At 41.0% G+C, this 19,927-nt stretch overlaps 1 protein-coding gene across 3 annotated transcripts in view; it reads left to right on the forward strand.

Annotated features, from left to right (window-relative positions):
• PASK (PAS domain containing serine/threonine kinase) overlaps window positions 1-19,927 on the forward strand; it is a 514,076-nt gene that overhangs the window by 324,586 nt on the left and 169,563 nt on the right. For all 3 annotated transcript variants that reach the window (XM_033957505.1, XM_033957503.1, XM_033957504.1), the window contains one exon: window positions 9,743-9,924. In XM_033957505.1, coding sequence (XP_033813396.1) covers window positions 9,743-9,924 — 182 coding nt within the window. The remainder of the gene's footprint in view (window positions 1-9,742; window positions 9,925-19,927) is intronic.

A 19,927-nucleotide genomic window follows, 5' to 3' on the forward strand; every position in this document is an offset into this window, starting at 1 on the left:
ACCAAACATTCAATTTAGCAGCCTGAAAAGAGAGAGTTCTCTCAAGAAACCTCTTATAACGACATAATTTAATAGGAGAATATGTAAACAAATGAACTTTACGTGTAGGCTTATTAGAATGGTTCAAAGAAAAGTGAGGAACAAGATAGCCTGGTGACATTCCGAAGATTGATTTATAACAAATGTATGTAAATTTAAACAAGACTCTGGCCTCAATTGGCAATTTTTTAAGGATCTTATTGTAGCCACCCAGATAGATGATATTACAATAGTCAAAGATACTTAAAACAGAAGACTGTACTAACTCCAGGTTTTAAAATTAAAAATTCTTTCCTTCTTTTTTGAGTCTCTCTGGAGACATCAGGGAAAATCTGAATATGTTGCCCCAGGAAGTCTTTAGACCTATTTTTAAAGAAAAGTTTTAATATCCAATCCTTGTCTGGAGCCAAAGCCACAGACAACAAGAGAGTAGCTGGAACCGCCAACTCTCTATCTGATTCCAATATTGCTGAAATGTCCAATGACCTCTCCCGGGGTTCCTCCATGTTTTCTTCTTTGAATTGGGGCTTAGCAGGTAAGTAATACACTCTTGTAAGAGGAGGTAAGGAATTTTCAGGAATTTCCAAAATTTCCATAAAATATCTTTTCACCATTTCTCTGGGAGAAGTTGACAGGATCTTTGGAAAATTTATAAATCTCAAATTATTTATTCGACCATTATTCTCCTGCATTTCCAACTTCTTCCTGAGTAATATATTATCTTTTATCAACATATCTTGATTTTGTTTTAATAACATTAACTCCTTATTTGTATCTTGTGACTCTGTTTTAAATTGTAACATATCCTGCTTTAAAACTTTTATTTCTTCCTTTTGTTCTTTTAATTCTTTATCCAGACTTTTTATTTGAGGATTTAAGGAATTTCCCAAATTCACCACCAAGTCCCATAATGCTTCGAGTGTGACTATAGGAGGTTTTGTAGGTGAGAAAAGTTGTAATGGTGTAGTAACTAAATGTTCTGAAATTAGCTTTACCTCAGTGACGTCTTGTATTCCCCCAACTTCTGTTGTCAACTGGAGTGACTCAAATAGGGGGTAGTTTTTTCTTGAGATATCCATGTAAATGTGTAGTTAGATATTTATCATTGAAATATATATTTACAGAGCCATCTCAATTGATTAGTTTTCTCTCAATGAAACGTCTTGAAAAAGGAATAACAACGTAATAACGCCTATGAGAAATTAGTTCCCCGCACTTTAGTTAGACAAGGATTTTTCTTGCTTAATTAATTTGAAGTATATAAGTTCTGCTCTTAATAATGGATCCAATAATATTGAGGACTAGTGTGAGAACAGCTAGATTGGTATTTCCTTGTAGCAAATATTAATTTTGGAATTATAGTTTAATATGTAGTTTGATCTCACTTTTCTGTACAAGATGTATATGCTTGGTAATATTGTAAAATGTTATAAATAAAATATTTAAAAAAAAAAAAAGAAGACTGTACTAACAAACGAAATGAAGCTTCATTGAAATATTTCTTAATGGTACGAAGTTTCCAAAGCACCGAGAAACATTTTTTAAGTAATAAATCAGTATAAATTTTCAGTTTAAATATCAGTATAAATATTTTTATAGACTGTTCTATAGTATAGTCAAGTCCATTCAAATATATCAGTGGTTCCCAAACCTGTCCTGGGGGACCCCCAGCCAGTCAGGTTTTCAAGATATCCCTAATGAATATGCATGAGAGAGATTTGCATATAATGGAAGTGACAGGTATGCAAATCACTCTCATGCATATTCATTATATCTATCATATCTATCAATTGCTATCATATCAAGCAGCCATATGGGGTAAAGACCTAGAAAAATTAATTATGCACACAAACAACTATGAAGAATTCAGGAAACACCTAAAAACTTACCTATTCTTGAAATACCTAGGTAACGAACCGGAACATCAACCCCCCTCGTAACATCACCACATACCTGAACGTGCAAACTGCTAACCCCAACCCCTATTCGCTAAATATGAACACTCTATGAACTTACGGAATATTTCTACTTCTGTGTAAACAACTTGGCACTTCCTGGCCTTGCAACACACAAATTGACGTTAACATTATTAATGTTATCAGATGTACACTGCTATTTTCTCTAATTCGTTGTACGATATATACACTGCTATACTCTTTAATTAGCTGTTCGTAAAGTTTCACTTGATTGTATTTACAGTTTCTTTTATTGTAAACCACCTAGAAGTCGCAAGATTGTTGGCGGTATATAAGAATAAAGTTATTATTATTATTATTATTATTCATTAGGGATATCTTGAAAACCTAACTGGCTGGGGGTCCCCCAGGACAGGTTTGGGAACCACTGAAATATATCATTGTTTCTTTGATCTTATCGTTAGAAGTTGCAAGAAAAAATTTAGTTTTTTCTGAATTTAATTTCAATTTAAAGGCAATCATCCAGAGTTCAATCCAGCTCAGAATGGTCGCTAAAAAATTTTTAAGCTCGACTGACAAGCAAATTAACGGGATGACTATAGTAATGTCATCCGCGTAAATATAAAACCCAAGATTTAAACTTTGCAATAGGTTTCCCAGAGATACAAGATAAATATTAAACAAAGTGGGGGACAAAGGTGAACCTTTTGGAACCCCACAAAAATTTTTCCAACGATAAGAAAGGCTATTGTCATTGAACACCTGGTACAATCTTTTACCCAGGAATCCTCAAAACCAGTTTAAAACATTTCACGAAATACCAATAGATTCCAAACAATCAATAAGAATAGTATGATCCACCAGGTCAAAAGCGCTACTCAGATCTAAATGCAAAATCAAAGCACTTGTACCTTGACTAAATAATGTATGGAGATAGTCTAACAAAGAGGCCATGACTGTTTCGGTACTGCTGACCAAGGTTGACTTAGTTCCCTCTTCTGGAGTTGTCCTCTGAAGAATTGTGGAAATTGGACTGTTTTCTGACCCTCACCACATAGAACACGATGACTCTTCTGCATCACTTCATCCAATTCATGGCCTTCATGACTCAGATGTTGAGAGCGCAGAATTTGCATCCGTTCAACTGTCTTAGGGTGTCTTCAGAATCCTGCTGGCTTCCAGGAAAGATTCCAAAAATAGGTGCTACACATTTAAGAGGAAATTGTTTACCGTATGGTGTGAGAGCAAGGCCCTTGATCCACTCTCTTGTCCTATACAAAAACTACTTAAGTACACTCTACACCTCTCTGAATCTGGTTTGTTAACTATGTGAGGATTCATCTCAGTTCAATTAATGCATATCATCACCATGTAGAAGGTAAGTCCATCTTTGTAAGGCCTATAATTGTTTATTTCATAAGAGGTTTGCTGTTGACAGAACCCTCTGCCAAACCTCTGACTGTGTCATAAGATCTCAACATCATCCTCAGCCAGTTGATGAAAGCTCCTTTTGATCTGCTTGATTTCTGTCATCTAAAATACTAAGATGAAAGGTCTTTCTTTTTGGTGGCTATCACTTCAGTTTGCAGAGTGAGTGAACTGCAGGCCCTAGTAGCTAATCCACCTTACACAAAGTTTCACCATCACAGAGTTTTTCTCTTTATACATCCTAAGTTCTTTCCTAAGGTGGAATCATATTTTCATCTTAATCAGTCAATTGTCCTGCCAACATTTTTCCCAAAACATTATGCCCAGCTTGGCAAAAGCACACTACACACCTTGGACTGCAAATGAGCCTTAGCCTTCTATCTAGAGCGAACTAAAGTCCATAGACAGTCCACCAAGCTTTTTGGGGTTTCTTTGACCCAAACAGGACGGGGAAGCCATCGGTAAACACATTTAATCCAGTTAGCTAGCAGACGGCATCTTTTTCACTTATGCCCAGGATGGCCTGACTCTGGAAGCTCATGACACGGCTCACAATGTCAGCGCTATGCCTGTGTTGGTAGCTCACTTATAGCTGACCTCTATTGAAGAGATTTGAAGAGCTGCAATATGATCTTAAGTCCATACATGCATATCTCACTACTGCCTAGTGCAGAATAGCCGATGTAACAGACAGTTTGGTTAGACCAGTGATTCCCAACCCTGTCCCGGAGGACCACCAGGCCAATCAGGTTTTCAAGCTAGCCCTTATAAATATGCATGAGAGAGATTTGCATATAATGGAAGTGACAGGCATGCAAATCTGCTCCATGCATATTCAATAGGGATATCCTGAAAACCCGATTGGCCTGGTGGTCCACCAGACAGGGTTGGGAATCACTGGGTTAGACAGTTATGCAGAATTTGTTTGGAGTTTAGAATCCAACTCCACTCTTCTAGAACCATTCTTTTCTGTTCTAGGCTCACCTTCACAACAGGCCTTTTTATTTGATAGTATTATTGGTTCTGGTTGGCTTTGCTATTGCAAGTCCCTTTTGACCGTTGTTTTCAGTGAGCCTGGTAGCTTAGAGATTCCCACATGTGAGAAACTCTGCTCTGCTTGTTCTTGGAGAAGTGAAGTTATTTACCTGTGGCAGGTGTTCTCTGATTACAGCAGGACAAGTATTCTGTCATACCCTTCTACTTTCCCTAGGAGTTGCATATTTTTATGTTTTTTTTATTCAACTGTGAGCTCAGCACAGCTTGGGCAGATGAGAGGACAGTTGCACACGCGTGGTTGGGGGCTGCTAAAGGCTTCTAGAAGATATAGAATGCCAGGCAGAGTCCACACTGGGACTCTTGGTAGCATCACCCACATGTGAGAATACTTGTCCTGTTGTCATTGTAGAACACCTGCCAAAGGTAGGTAACCACAATATCTGAGGAAGCTTGTTTGCATGCAAGATCCTCTGTTTTTTTTCTAGTCCTTTTGGAAAAAGATGTTATGAATAATGTCTTCAGTCCCTTTTGTTTTGTACTTAAAATGAAAGGACATTGTTGCAGTTTTTCCTTTTCCATATCTTCCTTTTTCTTCTATATCTTCCATATCTTTCCTTTTCCATATCTTCCTTTTTCTAGGAAGAGTAAACATTGCCTCATATACTGTTTTTATATAGTAGTGCTGCTTCTGAAGTTCGTTAATTTGTTCCATTTCTTTGTCATTCAAAATATTGGTGACATGATGATGCACAGTATCCTTATAGGATGAAGCATGCAGGACTTTTTTTTTTTACTTCTCTGTTTCTATCCCCTAGTCAACAAGTATAACCCAGGTTTTGGATTAGTGTGGTAGGATTAAAGGAAAGAAAATTAGCAGATAAGACTGAATTTCTCTTTTACTAACCTGCATTAATGCATGCTAATATGTAATTACAGTTATGCACTTGGTGCCTGATTCTTTAATATAATAATAATAATAACTTTATTCTTCTATACCGCCATAATCTTGCGACTTCTAGGCGGTTTACAACTGAAGTGAGCTGGACAATCAGCGATTTACAGTATGCAAATAGAGAAATTACAGTATACAGAATCTTAGAAATGCAGCAATTATAATATACAGTTTGTTTAATCAAAGAGGTCCTTTTTGATAAAGTGGTGAATTACATAATTCTGTTTGTTTAGAATTTTTTCAGGGGGGACATATTAGGTAAAAGAAAAAGGAAAAAGAGAGAGAGGTGTAGTTGAAGTTTAGTTGACATATTTGTCGAATAAGGCAGTTTTTATGGTTTTTCTAAAGGCAACGTAGTATTAACCCCCCCCAAAAAAAAAAAAACCAAACCTAACAACAACTCAGCAACAAGGAATTTCAATTATCAAACTTGTCCCAAATAAAAGGAATGAGTAAGAGCCCATTGTACACTGGAGGAAAGGAAAAAGAGCATACAAGAGAAAAATCTCTTTCCAAAAAAGCTGGTAGAACAAAACTCTGAGTAAAGAGAGATGAATTTAAACCTAGAGATAACAGAGGATAGACAAAATAGTTTATTGCAAGTACCGAGGAAACTATGAAAAGATAAACGAATCCAGGTTCTGTAGCATGAAACCAAAGAGCAGGTTGTGGCATATTATATCAGAGGAATGCTACGGAGAAAAGACATGGCGGTAACATTTCCAACGCTCATAGGATGTGTGGGGGCCATTGATAAATTATTGTAAAGAATAGTTATCGTTGTTCCCTGATTTTAAATAATTGAAAGATTTGGGAGGGGGGTTGACTTTTTAATATTCGATATGAAGAGTACGAATGATTTTATTATATTGTGTGTATCAACTGATATTAGTATGGTGGGTGGGAAGGGGATACATTTTATTTTGGGAACATGTGGCACCTAGATCAGGCGCTGACCAGCTGAATTCCGTGCAGAACTCAAAATTGATTAATGAACTTAATTGCAATTAGCCACACCATTAAAAGCTCATAATAATTTTTTTTTAATGATTAAGGGCTAGATTCACAAAACTTACCAAATTGTGTACCGATGGTTTTGCGATTGTTTCTTGACCTGATTCACTAAACAGCTGTGTGATCAATCTCCGATCCAATCCACACATGCAAATGAGGAGAAATGGCATGCATAAATAGGAAGCCCTTGATTCACTAAACAGAAGAAGGAACACAGATTGGGCTTTCCGATCCAAAGTGAAGCTGAAGGAGTCTGGGACTGGTTTTCCTAAGTGTTGAACTAAGTTTTCTCTTTAATAAAATGCTGAATTATGTTTAGCTGCAGACCTAACTTATCTCATGTTCTAGCCTGCCTGTACTGGGTGTTAGCTTGGACATTCTAACTTCTTATGGCTATCTCAGCATAAATGACATGTAACAGAAAGACTGCAGGGCCTAGATAAGTGACTTGCTAGTGACCTGCTAGTGTGAGCTGAGGACCAATGATTGTTAAGAAAAGTAACACGTGAAAAGTTTTTTCTAGAATTCAGTTGTATAGCCAGAAGAATGTATAAATATCTCTGCAACGTCCTGGTTTCGGTACTTCTGAAGCCAGCTTGGAGCTCGGGAGTCGCATACGTATGCTAATAAACCATCTATGCTTTCTTCAAGTTTCAAGTTTATTAGGTTTTAATATACCGACCATCAAATAAATATCTGGCCGGTGTACATTACAGTAAAATTAAAAAAAAAGAAGAGAAGTTAATATATTCTATATTTAGAGGACAAACAGTGTATATTAAAACATAGACTAGACAAACTTGATTGTGAAGGAAGGGGTTGATGGTAGGGTAAAGTTACAATGTTGAGAGAAAAGGGAGAGAGAGGGGATGGGAAAAAACATTAGGGTGGGGAAAAGTCTTTGAAGTAAATTTATTTATTTATTTATTTATTTTTTTTTAAGTTAAATAATTAAAAAATAACTGTGGAATAGATGCTAAACTGAAATAAATGCATCACGGAATAGAAAAGTCTTTAGGCCAATCTTAAATTTATCCAGTTGTTGTTCGTCACGAAGAGGTTGAGGTAAAGAATTCCATAGTGTTGGAGCAGTGACAGAGAAATTTATTTTCCGTGTGTAAAAAAAAGTTTTTAATAGAGGGAATCAAAAGAAGATTTTGGTTTGTGGATCTCAGAGTACGGGATGAACATTGGGGGATGAGAAGTTTATATAGAAATGAGGGCAAATGAGAAGATTTTATTTTAAAGGTCAGGAGAATAATTTTATATGTAATTCGGTGGGCCACTGGAAGCCAGTGGGCATCTTTCAAGATTGGAGTGACGTGATCATATTTTCCTAGTTTGTAAATAAGTTTTATTGCTGTATTTTGGATCAATTGAAGACGTCGGATTTCTTTTTGTGGGAGACCATTAAAGAGGGAATTACAATAGTCTAGGTGAGAGATGATCAAAGAATGAACCAGGGTTGTAATTGATTTGGTCTGTAAGATTGATGTCAATGAGCGAATGATACGAAGTTTATAGAAACAAGTTTTTATTATAGAGCTGATGTGATCGTGGAAGGATAAATCTTTATCTATAATTACCCCTAATAGTTTTATTTTTGTTTCCATCTGGATAGGGACTGATTTAATGGCTATTTTTTCCGGTAAGGATTCAGTATTTTTGGTTGAGAATAAGAGTCCACGGGATTTGTTAACATTAAGGGAAAGTTTGTTAGAGTAAAGCCAATCGTTTATGGAATCCAGTTTATTGTTAATATCTTTTATGTCAGAGGTATTAGATGTGTTAATTGGATGAAGAAGTTGTATGTCGTCTGCATAGGCGAAGATCGTAAATCCGATAGATTGTGCTAAAGTTAGAAGTTTTTTGGCTGCCCAAAGTGACCTTTCAAAGCGACTGCTGAGGACCAGTCACTTCACTTCCTTACCGACTCTCCTGCCCTCTTCTGCCCTTTAAAACCACGGGCTCGCAATGCGCTTTTTGCAGAATATATAAAAAAGGAAAAATTCCTTTTTTATATATTCTGCAAAAAGCGCATTGCAAGCCCATGGTTTTAACCCGACAAAAGTGCCCCCTCCCCAAACCCAAAAAAATGCCCCCCCTCCACATACCGATGCCCATCGCCACTGCCATCGGCCCGCTTCTTACAGCTATATGCACATAGTGTTAAACAAATTCCATCTATTGAAATTTATAGGTTATTACACTCTGCAACAAATAACATCATTAATTTATTAATAATTATTCTGTTATTTCTTATTTCATTTCTCACAGATTCAAGTCTGAAACCTTTCAGCAATTATTGACCATTATTGGTCTTTGCTGTATAACACATTTGCTCCCTAACACCTACAGGGGGTTAAACCTTTGACTTAAGGGTCCTATTTTCTAGTGCTGCATAGGTCTCACTTGTATGCACATGCTTTGTGACAATCACTCAAACACCAGCTGGGTTCTCACAGGTCTAGGCTACTTCTCGCCTAATCCCCTAGAGTTTTTGGACACACTATCATGGGTTTCCCAGAAAATAAAATATCCACAGACCTTTCACCTAAAAAAAATAAATAAATCCCACTGAGATTCTAGGCTGTCTCATTTAGCTGCTGTTTGATTAGTCTCTAAGATAGAATTAATAAACTAAAAAGTTCATTAAACAAAATAAACATAACTTTAGAAAGAATTTCAAGGTACAAAAGGCTGGTCAAAGAAAATAAATTTCACACTAAATTAATTTACCAGTATGTCATAGTAACCCATTTTCAGAGTCTTTCTTTCATGGGATAGTCCTGGGATTCTAGTAATCTCCAGGTTTCCTTTTTCTGGGTTGTCTGCTGAGCTAAAGGATAGGCTCAAATTACTGTTTTGCTTCTATGGAATATTAGCCCCTAGCTGCTTCCCACTGCTAGAACAGTGATTTCCACTGTCTATTCAATATTTCTAAGATATCAGCAGTAACTATTTTTACCTGCAGTTTTAGCTGGCTGATGATACTGCCTCAGAAACTTCAAGAGTTAATCCTTTCAGTTTCAGTATCCAGAAATGGCAAAATATAGTCCTGTTATGCTGCTAATTCCCACAACTCAGAAAACAAATTTTTGAAAAAACAAAACTTGAGGCAAACAATGAGCAAATAAGTCATTTCACCACAGCCCTTCATTATTTTACTTGATAAAACACTGTTATAAACATGAGGTCTGGGAAGGTTGGCTAATTTTTCCTTGCTTATTACAGGTTTGGTAGTTAAACTGCAAGATCTGTCTTGTACAATGTCTTTGTACAACAGTAATTTAAACACAAAACTATAAGAAGATGCTTTTTACTATGAGTACTGTGTGCTTAAGTACAAATAAACCCTTGGGGGAGTGTTGTTACTAAATGATCCATATTTCCACAGGTATACTGTTTGAGGTGAAACGTGTGGAGCTTGTAGACACACTGCCTTTGTTCTGTGTCTGGGTGGTGAGAGACTTCCATCATAGCAGGAGAGAAGCAGCAGCAAGGACTCAACTCTTGCTCTCCAGTTTAAGCAGCTCCTCTCAGTCAATTGCAGAGCCCTCTACACTCAGCTTGGGAGAGGTTGGTATTTAGGAGTATAAGTTGTGACAGTTGTATTCTTCCATGTCCCAAACTCCAAAAACTGTGTGCAAGAAAGGGAGGATTCTGTTACTGACTAGTTAATTTTGTTGCTCTTGAGGCAGCATTAGCAAGGAGAAACTAATAGCATTCCGATCATGTCCTCCTATTAATTATTTTGGAATTTATAGGATATCCTAAACCAGAGCATTGTACAGTAAATACATACAGGTATAATTTGATTCTGAATAGCCCCCATCTAAACATTGATTCATCCCCTCATCCCTTTTCAATTTATTTATTTACCAAGGCTCCTTTTGAGCCCCTTCGAGATGCTTTCTCTTGGACTTAGCTCAAGACCGTTTTTCTGGTTGCCATTACTTTGGCACAATGTGTGTCAGAACTACAGGCTCTGGCTTGCAGAGAACCATTCCTCTCTATTTATGAGACTGGGGTTTCCCTTCAGATGGTTCCTTCCTTCCTGCCGAAGGTGGTTTTAGCTTTCCATGTCAATCAGGAAGTGCATTTACCTGCCTTTCAGCCTACTGGTTCCAGGACACAAGATCGCCTGTTGCAGAAACTGGATGTGCGCAGAGTTCTTCAGTGTTATCTGGAGATCACTAACGAGTTTCATCTCTTTGACCATTTGTTTGTGCTGACTCATCCCGCTTCCAAGGCCATGATTTCCAGATGGATTCGTAGGGCCATTTTGTCAGCCTACATTGTTTTGGGAAACAGTCCCCTGTTTCCATCAAGGCTCATTCTACCAGGAGTGTGGTTTCTTTGTATACTGAAGCTAGACCTGTCTTCCCCTGAGGAGATTTGCAGTGCGGTAATGTGTTCTTCTCTTCACTTGTTTGCTAAGTTTTACAGAGTGGATGTGGAGGCAAGATAGGACACTCTGCCTTTGAGTCCTCGGTCTTAAGGGTCGGTGCAGCAAGCCAGCCCTAGCTTTTTGGGGACTGCTTTTATACGTCCCATCTGTCTAGAATGTCTCACCTATTGCACTAAAAAAAGAGATTACCGTATTTTTCGCTCCATAAGATGCACTTTTTTCCCCACCTTAAAGTGGGTAGAAATCTCGGTGCATCTTATGTAACGAAGGTACAAAAAATTACACCTCCCCCGTACCGTTTAAAAATACCCCTCCCGCCGCTGAACCTTTTTAAAACACCCCGCCTGCTGCCCCACCGCACGCCCGCTACACCTCTGTAAAATACCCCCCTGCGTCGCACCTTTTAAAAACTCCACCTGGGTGCCCGCCGCCCGACCGCTTACAAATTACAGTACCTGGTGGTCCATTGTGATCCCTCCCTCCCTAGCTGGCTCTTCTTATTTCCCAGCCAGCGGCGTGGCGGTCAGGAGCAAAGCTTTCCGTGCTCCCGCTTAGGCCCGCTCTGTTTTCTGAATGGCTGCGATCAGTTCTCGCGAGTCCTGTGAGAACTGATCACAGCCATTCAGAAAACAGCGTGGGCCCAAGCGGGAGCACGGAAAGCTTTGCTCCTGACCACTGCGCTCTTCTGACCTCCGTGCTGCTGGCTGGGAAATAAGAAGAGGAGACAGCTAGCAAGTGTGGAAGGGATTTTAAAAGGTACCGGGGGGGTGAGTTTAAAATAGCAAGACAACCGTCTAGGGAGGGAGGGATTCCAAAAGGTACCGGGAGGTGGAGAGATGTTTAAAATAGCAAGGCAGCCGTCAAGGGAGGGAGGGAGGAATTTTTAAAGGTACTTGGGGTATGATTTAAGGTACTGGGTGGATGGGGGGATGATTTAGGGTACGTGGGGGTATGGGGCTTGCCTGCCATTAGGCCAGCCTGCCTGTCACTAGGACACTAGGCCAGCCTGTCACTAGGCCACTAGGTCTGCCTGCCTGTCACTAGACCAGCCTGCCTGTCATTAGGCCACTAGACGAGCCTGCCTGTCACTAGGCCTGCCTGCCTGCCCTGTGCCCTGTCCCAGCCTACCACTAGACAACCAGAGGGAGAACAGGGTACAGAGCCTGGCAGGGAGGGGGGACAGGGTGCAGAGCCTGACAAGGAGTATGGATTGGATACAGAGCCTGGCAGGGAGAATTTGGTTCAGAATGATTTCTTTTTCTTGTTTTCCTCCTCTAAATCTAGGGTGCGTCTTATGGTCAGGTGCATCTTATGGCCCTAAAATACAGTATGTACTTACCCTGGTAAGCTCTTTTCCAGTAGATAGGTGAGACATTCTAGACTCCCACCCAGTCCTTCCTGCGCCTGCCTACTGTTTCATTCTGTTTATGCTTCCCCAAGCTGATTCTTGGATGCCCGTCAGCCTTTGGGGACTGGGAAGAATTTGTATATATGTTTAAGTTTTATATGGGAGTAGTTCCTGAGCTCCTTTGAAGCCTGTGTTGGCAGTTAACATTAATGTTGTTTAAGCCTGTTGCTACAGGTGCCTCTACTTCACATGTATTGGATGGCTCTCAGTGCTTGGGTACTAAGTGTAGATGGAGCTAGAGAACCCAGTGAAGTACAGCAGAGGCAGACTGAAAAATTTGGAATGGATTACTTCTGCAGCACGCAGCTATGGGGATATAACCCATCTGTCTAGAATGTCTCACCTATCTACTGGAAAAGAGCTTACCATGGTAAATACATAATCTCTTTATTCTGCTTAAACCTAAGTGGAATACAAAAAACAAACAAACAACCATAAACACGAAAAAACAGATAAAACAAAACGATATACAGATTATATTTCCATTATTCACATCATTTCTTTCGTCACTGCTTCTTAAGCACTTAAAAAGCTTCTTTTAAAAAAATTGTTTTTAATTAATTTTTTTAAATTCTGAAAGTTACTATTCATTCTCAATTGTCCAACCAGATTATTCCAAGACTTCATCCCTGCCTCCAAAATAGCCATAAGTCTTGTACTAGCATACCTCAAATGCTGTAATTCATCAACAGATAAATGCATCGTATTCTCCAATCTTAAGGATTGACAGGGTTGATGTAATGTCACAGCATGTGAAGGATACCACAGTATCACTCGGTGAATTGCTTGAAAAATCAATGCCAACACCTTAAACATTACTTGAGATTTAAAAGATAGCCAATGCAATTTTCATAGTAAGTGTCACATGCTCAAATTTATTGTCACTAAAGATTAATCGCGCTGCTGCATTCTGAGCCACTTGTAAAGATCTACATTTGGATGATGACATACCCAAATGCAATGTGTGACTATAATCCAACCTTTGTAATACAAGATGAAAATAATATGGGTTAGCATTGGTTTTAATCTACTCAAAAGCTGCATCTGAAAGAAAGCAGATTTAATGACAGATAAAACCTGATCCTTCATGGATAAAAGAGAATCTATCCAAACGCCTGAAACTTTCATTTTCTTTTGCACTGTAAACATCATGCTATCTACCACAACAGCTGACCATAATGGATTTTCAATCCCTCCTACCAACATCTATTCCGTTCTTGCAAGATTGAAAACTATTCTATGACACATCATCCAACCATTAATTGCACACAAATATAATGTCAATTTATCCTTCAATTCACTTTGCCAGTCTGACAGAGGAAAGAAAAATTGTACATCGTTTGCATACAGACAACTAATACCTAATTTACAAAAAGCACAGTTACTTACCATAACAGTTGTTATCCAGGGACAGCAGGCAGTTATTCTCAACTTTTGGGTGACGTCATCCACAGAGCCCGGATGCGGACAGCCTCGCAAGCAGACTTGCTTGTAGAAACGTAGAAGTTTAGAGTCAGCCGCACCGCGCATGCATGAGTGCCTTCCCGCCCAGCACAGGGCGAATCTCCTCAGTTCAGATAGCTAGCAGAGAAGCCAACCAGGGGAGGTGGGTGGGTTGTGAGAATAGCTGCCTGCTGTCCCTGGATAACAACTGTTACAGTAAGTAACTGTGCTTTATCCCAGGACAAGCAGGCAGCCTATTCTCAACATATGGGTGACCTCCAAGCTAACCAGAATGGGATGGTGGGAGCGTTGGCAATTTAGGAGAATAAATTTTGTAATACTCTCTGGCCATCCCATCTGGAGAAAACATCCAGACAATAGTGAGAGGTGAAAGAATGAACTGAGGACCAGGTAGCAGCTTTGCAAATTTCCTCAGTAGGTGTAGATCTGAAGAAAGCTACTGAAGCTGCCATGGCTCTGACTTTGTGGGCTGTGCCTCGACTCTGTAGTTGTAGTCCAGCCTGGGCATAGCAGAAAGAGATACAAGCAGCCATCCAGTTAGAGATGGTACACTTAGAGATTTGATGTCCTAATTTGTTTAGATCGAAGGAGACAAAAAGTTGAGCAGTTCTGTGTAATTTGGTGCGTTCCAAGTAGACGGCCAAAGAACGTTAACACTCCAGAGTATGAAGAGCTGATTCTCCAGGATGAGAATGAGGTCTTGGGAAAAACACTGGAAGTACAATAGATTGGTTGAGATGAAATTCTGAAACCACTTTACGTAAGAATTCAGGATGAGTACGGAGGATGAGTACCTTGTCATGATGGAAAACTGTGAAAGCTGGATCAGCAACTAATGCTTGCAGCTCACTGACTCTTCGAGCAGATGTGAGGTCAATGAGAAAAACTACTTTCCAAGTAAGATACTTAAGATGAGCTGTAGACATTGGTTCAAATGGTGGCTTCATCAATTGAGCAAGAACAACATTGAGATTCTAAACCCCTGGAGGCGGTTTGAGAGGATGTTTGACATTGAAAAGTCCTTTCATAAATCTGGAAACCACCGGATGAGCAGAGAAGGGTTTCCCTTCAATAGGCTGATGGAAAGCAGCAATTGCACTGAGATGTACTCAGATCGATGTAGACTTGAGGCCAGAGATGGATAAGTGCAAAAGATAATCTAGAACAGAAGATAAGGAGGAATCTTGAGGCTCCTTATCACGAGAGGTGCACCACGTAGAAAATATCCGTTTTTGGTGGTAGCATTGTCTAGTGGCAGGCTTTCTAGAAGCCTCGAAAATGTCTCTTACAGGTTGAGAAAACTGAAGAGGAGGTATGTTGAGAGGTACAAAGCTGTCAGGTGTAGAGACTGCAGGTTGGGATGAAGTAGAGATCCTTGACTCTGTGTAAGCAGAGACAGAAAAACTGGTAGAAGATATGGTTCCCTGCTGCTGAGTTGAAGTAGAAGGGAGTACCAAGGTTGTCTCGGTCACCGAGGAGCTATCAGAATCATGGTGGCATGATCATTCTTCAACTTGACAAGAGTCTTGAGAATGAGAGGGCTGGAGGGAATACATACAGAAAAGGATTTGTCCATTCCAGTAGAAAAGCATCTGCCTCGAGGCGATGGGGAGACTATATCCTGGAGCAGAACTGAGGCAGTTTGTGGTTGTGGGGAGATGCAAAGAGATCTATCTGAGGCGTTCCCCACTGCGAAAAAATGTGAATAAAATGCGAGGAATTGAGTGTCCATTCGTGAGGTTGCAGAAGACGACTCAATTTGTCCGCCAAACAGTTTTTCGCCCCTTAGATGTAGACAGCTTTGAGGAAGGTGTTGTGGAGGATTGCCCAGTCCCAAACCTTCAGAACTTCTTGACAAAGGGAGGGAGATCCCGTCCCGTCCCCCCAGTTTGTTGACATAGTACATGGCGACTTGGTTGTCCGTCCGAATGAGGACTACCTGGTCGTGAAGATGTTGAAAAGCTTTGAGAGCATTGAAAATTGCTCTGAGTTCCAACAGATTGATGTGACACTGACGATCCATACTGGTCCAGTGACCTTGATTACGGAAAACATCGAGATGAGCCCCCCAAGTCTAAGTCGAGGAATCTGTTGTGAGGACCTTCTGATGAGGAGGCGTTTGAAACAGCAAGCCACTGGAGAGATTGGAAGAGAGCATCCACCAGTGGAAAGACTGTCTCAACGAAGGAGTGACTGTAATGTGTTGAGAGAGTGGGTCGCAAGCCTGCGTCCACTGAGATGCCAGGGTCCCCTGAGGAATTCTGAGGTGAAGTCTGGCAAAAGAAGTCATGTGTACTGTGGAGGCCATGTGACCTAGTAGTACCATCATATGTCTCGCTGAGATTGAAGAGCAGGAAGACATTGCATGACAGAGTTGAAGAAGAGCCTCCAGATGTTTTTGCGGAAGGAATGCTCTTCGTTGGATAGTGTCCAGAACAGCTCCGATGAACTGTAGATTCTGAGAGGGCTGAAGTTGGGATTTGGGAAAGTTGATTTTGAATCCCAAGCTTTGTAGGAACCACTTAGTCCATTGGGTCATTACAATAACCCCCTGAGATGTTAAATCTTTGAGCCAGTCTAGGTAGGGAAACACCTGAAGACTATGGTTTACTTAGAGCTGCTGCTACCACCACCAGGCACTTGGTGAACACTCTGGGAGAAGAAGCTAGGCCAAAGGGTAGCACTCTGTATTGGTAATGCAGATTCCCCACCCGAAATCTGAAGTACTGACGGGAGGTCGGATGAATGGGGATGTGAGTATAAGCCTCCTTGAGATCCAGAGAACATAACCAATCGTTCTGATCTAGAAGGGGGTACAGAGATGCCAGAGATAGCATTCAAAATTTCTCTCTGACAAGAAATTTGTTGAGAGCTCTGAGGTCCAAAATAGGTCGCAGAACATCCATCTTCTGCGGAACTAGGAAGTAAAAGAAGTAAAACCCCCTGCTCTGCTGTTCCAAGGAAACTTCCTTGATGGCATGGAAACGAAGCAGAGCTTGCGCTTCCTGAAGAAGAAGGGCTGGCTGGGATGGATTAGAAGGATGCTCTCTTGGAGGAAGCTCTGGTGGAACCTGAGTGAAAAGAATAGAGTATCCTTCCCTGATTATTGACAGCACCCAGAGGTCAGATGTAATGGTCTCCCATCGGTGGTAAAAATGATGGAGATGACCTCCTATGAGGGGAAGGAAGGACAGAGACACAACGATGGAGGTTATGCTCTGTTTTAGACAGTCAAAAAGGCTGCGAAGCTTTAGGTGCAGCAGAAGGCTGAGGTTTCTGTTGCTACGGTTTCTTGGAAGGAGCTCGAGTGTAAGGAGCTGCCCTTGGAGTATAACACCACTGGAAAACCAGAGTAGGACGTGAAGGTTTTACAGGAGCTGACTTTGGCTTTGGTCTGACAATGGAAGCAAAATATTTTTCATGTTCAGACAACTTCGTAGTGGCAGCCTCTATGGATTCATCAAAGAGGTCATTGCCCTGACAAGGAATGTCAGCCAGATGGTCCTGAAGATTAGGATCCATGTCAATGGTATGAAGCCAGGCCAAGCGGCGCATTGCTACAGAAAAAGCAGTGGCCCTAGCCAACAGCTCAAAGTCATCATAAGATGATTAGAGAAGATGCAATCTGAGTTGTGACAGAGTAGCAGTGACTTCTTGGAACTCGAAATGTCTATGTTGATCCAAGTTCTTCAGAAAACCTGGAAGAAGATCAATAAGGAACTTGAGATAAGTAACGAAGACAAAATTGTAATTGAGGACTTTGGAGGACATCATAGCATTTTGATATAGACTGCGTCCAAATTGGTCCATGGTCTTACCCTCCCTTCCTGGAGGAACTGTAGCATAGATCCTGGAAGGATGGGTTCTTTTCAAAGAGGACTCCACAAGGAGGGATTGATGAGACAATTGTGAATTCTTAAACCCTTTACAATGCAGAGTTCTATACCTCGAGTCCAATTTGCCTGGAACAGCAGGTATAGCATAAGGAGTCTCCAGACAATGTTTGAAAGTTTGAGACAAAAGCTTGTTAAGAGGAAGCTTAAGTGACTCTGCAGGAGGTTGAGGTAGATGCACGACCTCAAGATACTCCTTATAGTATTTAGAACCAGCATCTATCTGAATTTCCAGGTCATCAGCCATCTGATGATGGAAGGAAGAGAAAGACAGCTGATCTGCCAAGGCCCTGCATCATGAGGGACTCGATGACCTCAAGAACGAAGGTGAAGCCTCTCTGGAGAACTGGCAATCCAAAGAATATGGAGACTTGGAGGAGGCAATGGAAGCAGCTGATTCCTCAGGGTCCAGAAGCGGTGACCTCGAATGAGAAGTTGGAGGCCTCGAAGAGCTGGAAGGTTTGGAATGAGACCTAGATGAAGAAGACTGCTCTTTAGAAGAAGATCTGTGCCTCGATGGATGTCTTGATGAAGGCCTCGATCGGCAATGAGAGTGGTGCCTGAAAGCAAATCTCGAGGATCAAGGAGACTTCGCCCTATGTATGGAAACAGGCAATGCTGCTGGTGAATTGATAGGGCTAAAAGGTGTAAATCGAAACAGAGTGGATTGGATCGGGGAATCTCGAAGCACTCCCAAAGACTGCTCCTTGTATGGAGTGTGAGAATTCCTGACGAGACACTCCTTGCATAGAGCGTGTAGATGCCAGACCAGACACTCGCAAAGACTCTGCTGCTTGCATAGAATGTGAAGCTTCAGCTCGAGGCACAGGCAGGGACTCGACCTCGCAGGAGACTGCTGATTGCCCAGGATGGATTACAGGAGGCAGTGTCGAGGCAGAAGCATATTTGCTCAATAATTGAACAAATTGCTGCTCCAACATGGTCTGGAGAGAAGCCTGCAAAGGTGGATCCGCGTCTGAAACCGGACCACTTACTGAGGCTAAAGGCTCCAAGGTGGCAGTGGAGATGTGCTTGGACTTGGAGGTCTTGGAAAGCTTGAGGACCACCGCAGGAACCTTCTGCTTAGGAATCTGACCTGAGGGAATTTCAGGGGAAGATAAAGCAGGTGTATTCGATGCTAAAGATGATCCAAATGAAGACGGTCTGATGAAGCTCAAGGTCGGAGTTGTTGAAGCAGGAGGAGCTTCACTGGAAGGTGGGACCGTGGCAACACTCAAGGTCAAGGGTGTCAGTGAAAAGTCCATGCTGAAGAGTTTTTCCACTAAAACCTGACGACGTTTAAGGGCTCGAGGTTGAAGAGTAGCACAAGGCTCGTACGACTTCGGATTATGGTCAGGCCCAAGGCACTTGAGGCACCAGCGGTGTGGGTCCGTGAGAGAAATCGCACGCTGGCACTGGCTACACTTCTTGAAGCCCATGACTTGCCGGGACATAGGAGGGAAGATAGCCGCTTCGAAGTCGAAGCTCAAAGGCTGTGGCTGCACGGCTTGGCCCGCCAGTCAGTCAATGAAAAAAAAATAAAAATAAATCTTCCTTCTTTTTTTTTTTTTAAAGGAAAATAAAGAAACACAGCGATTCGCGACTAAAAAGAACACAAACTGCGGTGAGAGAAGGCACGAAGCGAACGAAGTTCAACAAAGAGTGTCAAAGTACAGACTTCTCGGCTCCGAGGAAAACTGAGAACTGAGGAGACTCGCCCTGTGCTGGGTGGGAAAGCACTCGTGCATGAGCGGTGCGGCTGACTCGAAACTTCTATGTTTCTACAAGCAAGTCTGCTTGCGAGACTGTTTGCATCCGGGCTCCGTGGATGACGTCACCCATATGTTGAGAATAGGCTGCCTGCTTGTCCTGGGATAATGCACTCTCTATAATCAGCTTTGTAGAAATATATCCATTGCTTTGCACTTGAATAGATCTATCTTGAAAGCAGGAAATAAACCAATCAATGACAGAACTTCCTATCCCCATATTAGACAAAATACCTAATAAAACCTTAGTATTAACCATATCAAAAGCAGATGACACATCCAATGGCTTCACACAAAAGGTTTTACTTTTATAAATTCCTCTTCTTAACTCATCTATCATGGAAACTATCAACGATTCAACACTATTTTCCATTCTAAAACCATATTGATAACAGTCCTAGTAGGTTCTCTTGTTCCTGTAATTGTTTCTGAACCATCTTCTCAATGATTTTCCTCAGAAAAGGCAGCACAGCAATTGGTCTATAATTCCCCAAAATAGACACATCTAAATTTTCCTCCTTCAATAATGGTTTAAGGCAGTGGTTCCCAACCCTGTCCTGGAGGAACACCAGGCCAATTGGGTTTTCAGGCTAGCCCTAATGAATATGCATGAAGCAAATTTGCATGCCTATCACTT

Source organism: Geotrypetes seraphini, chromosome 9 (assembly GCF_902459505.1).
Source record: "Geotrypetes seraphini chromosome 9, aGeoSer1.1, whole genome shotgun sequence".
Taxonomy (NCBI): Eukaryota; Metazoa; Chordata; class Amphibia; order Gymnophiona; family Dermophiidae; genus Geotrypetes; species Geotrypetes seraphini.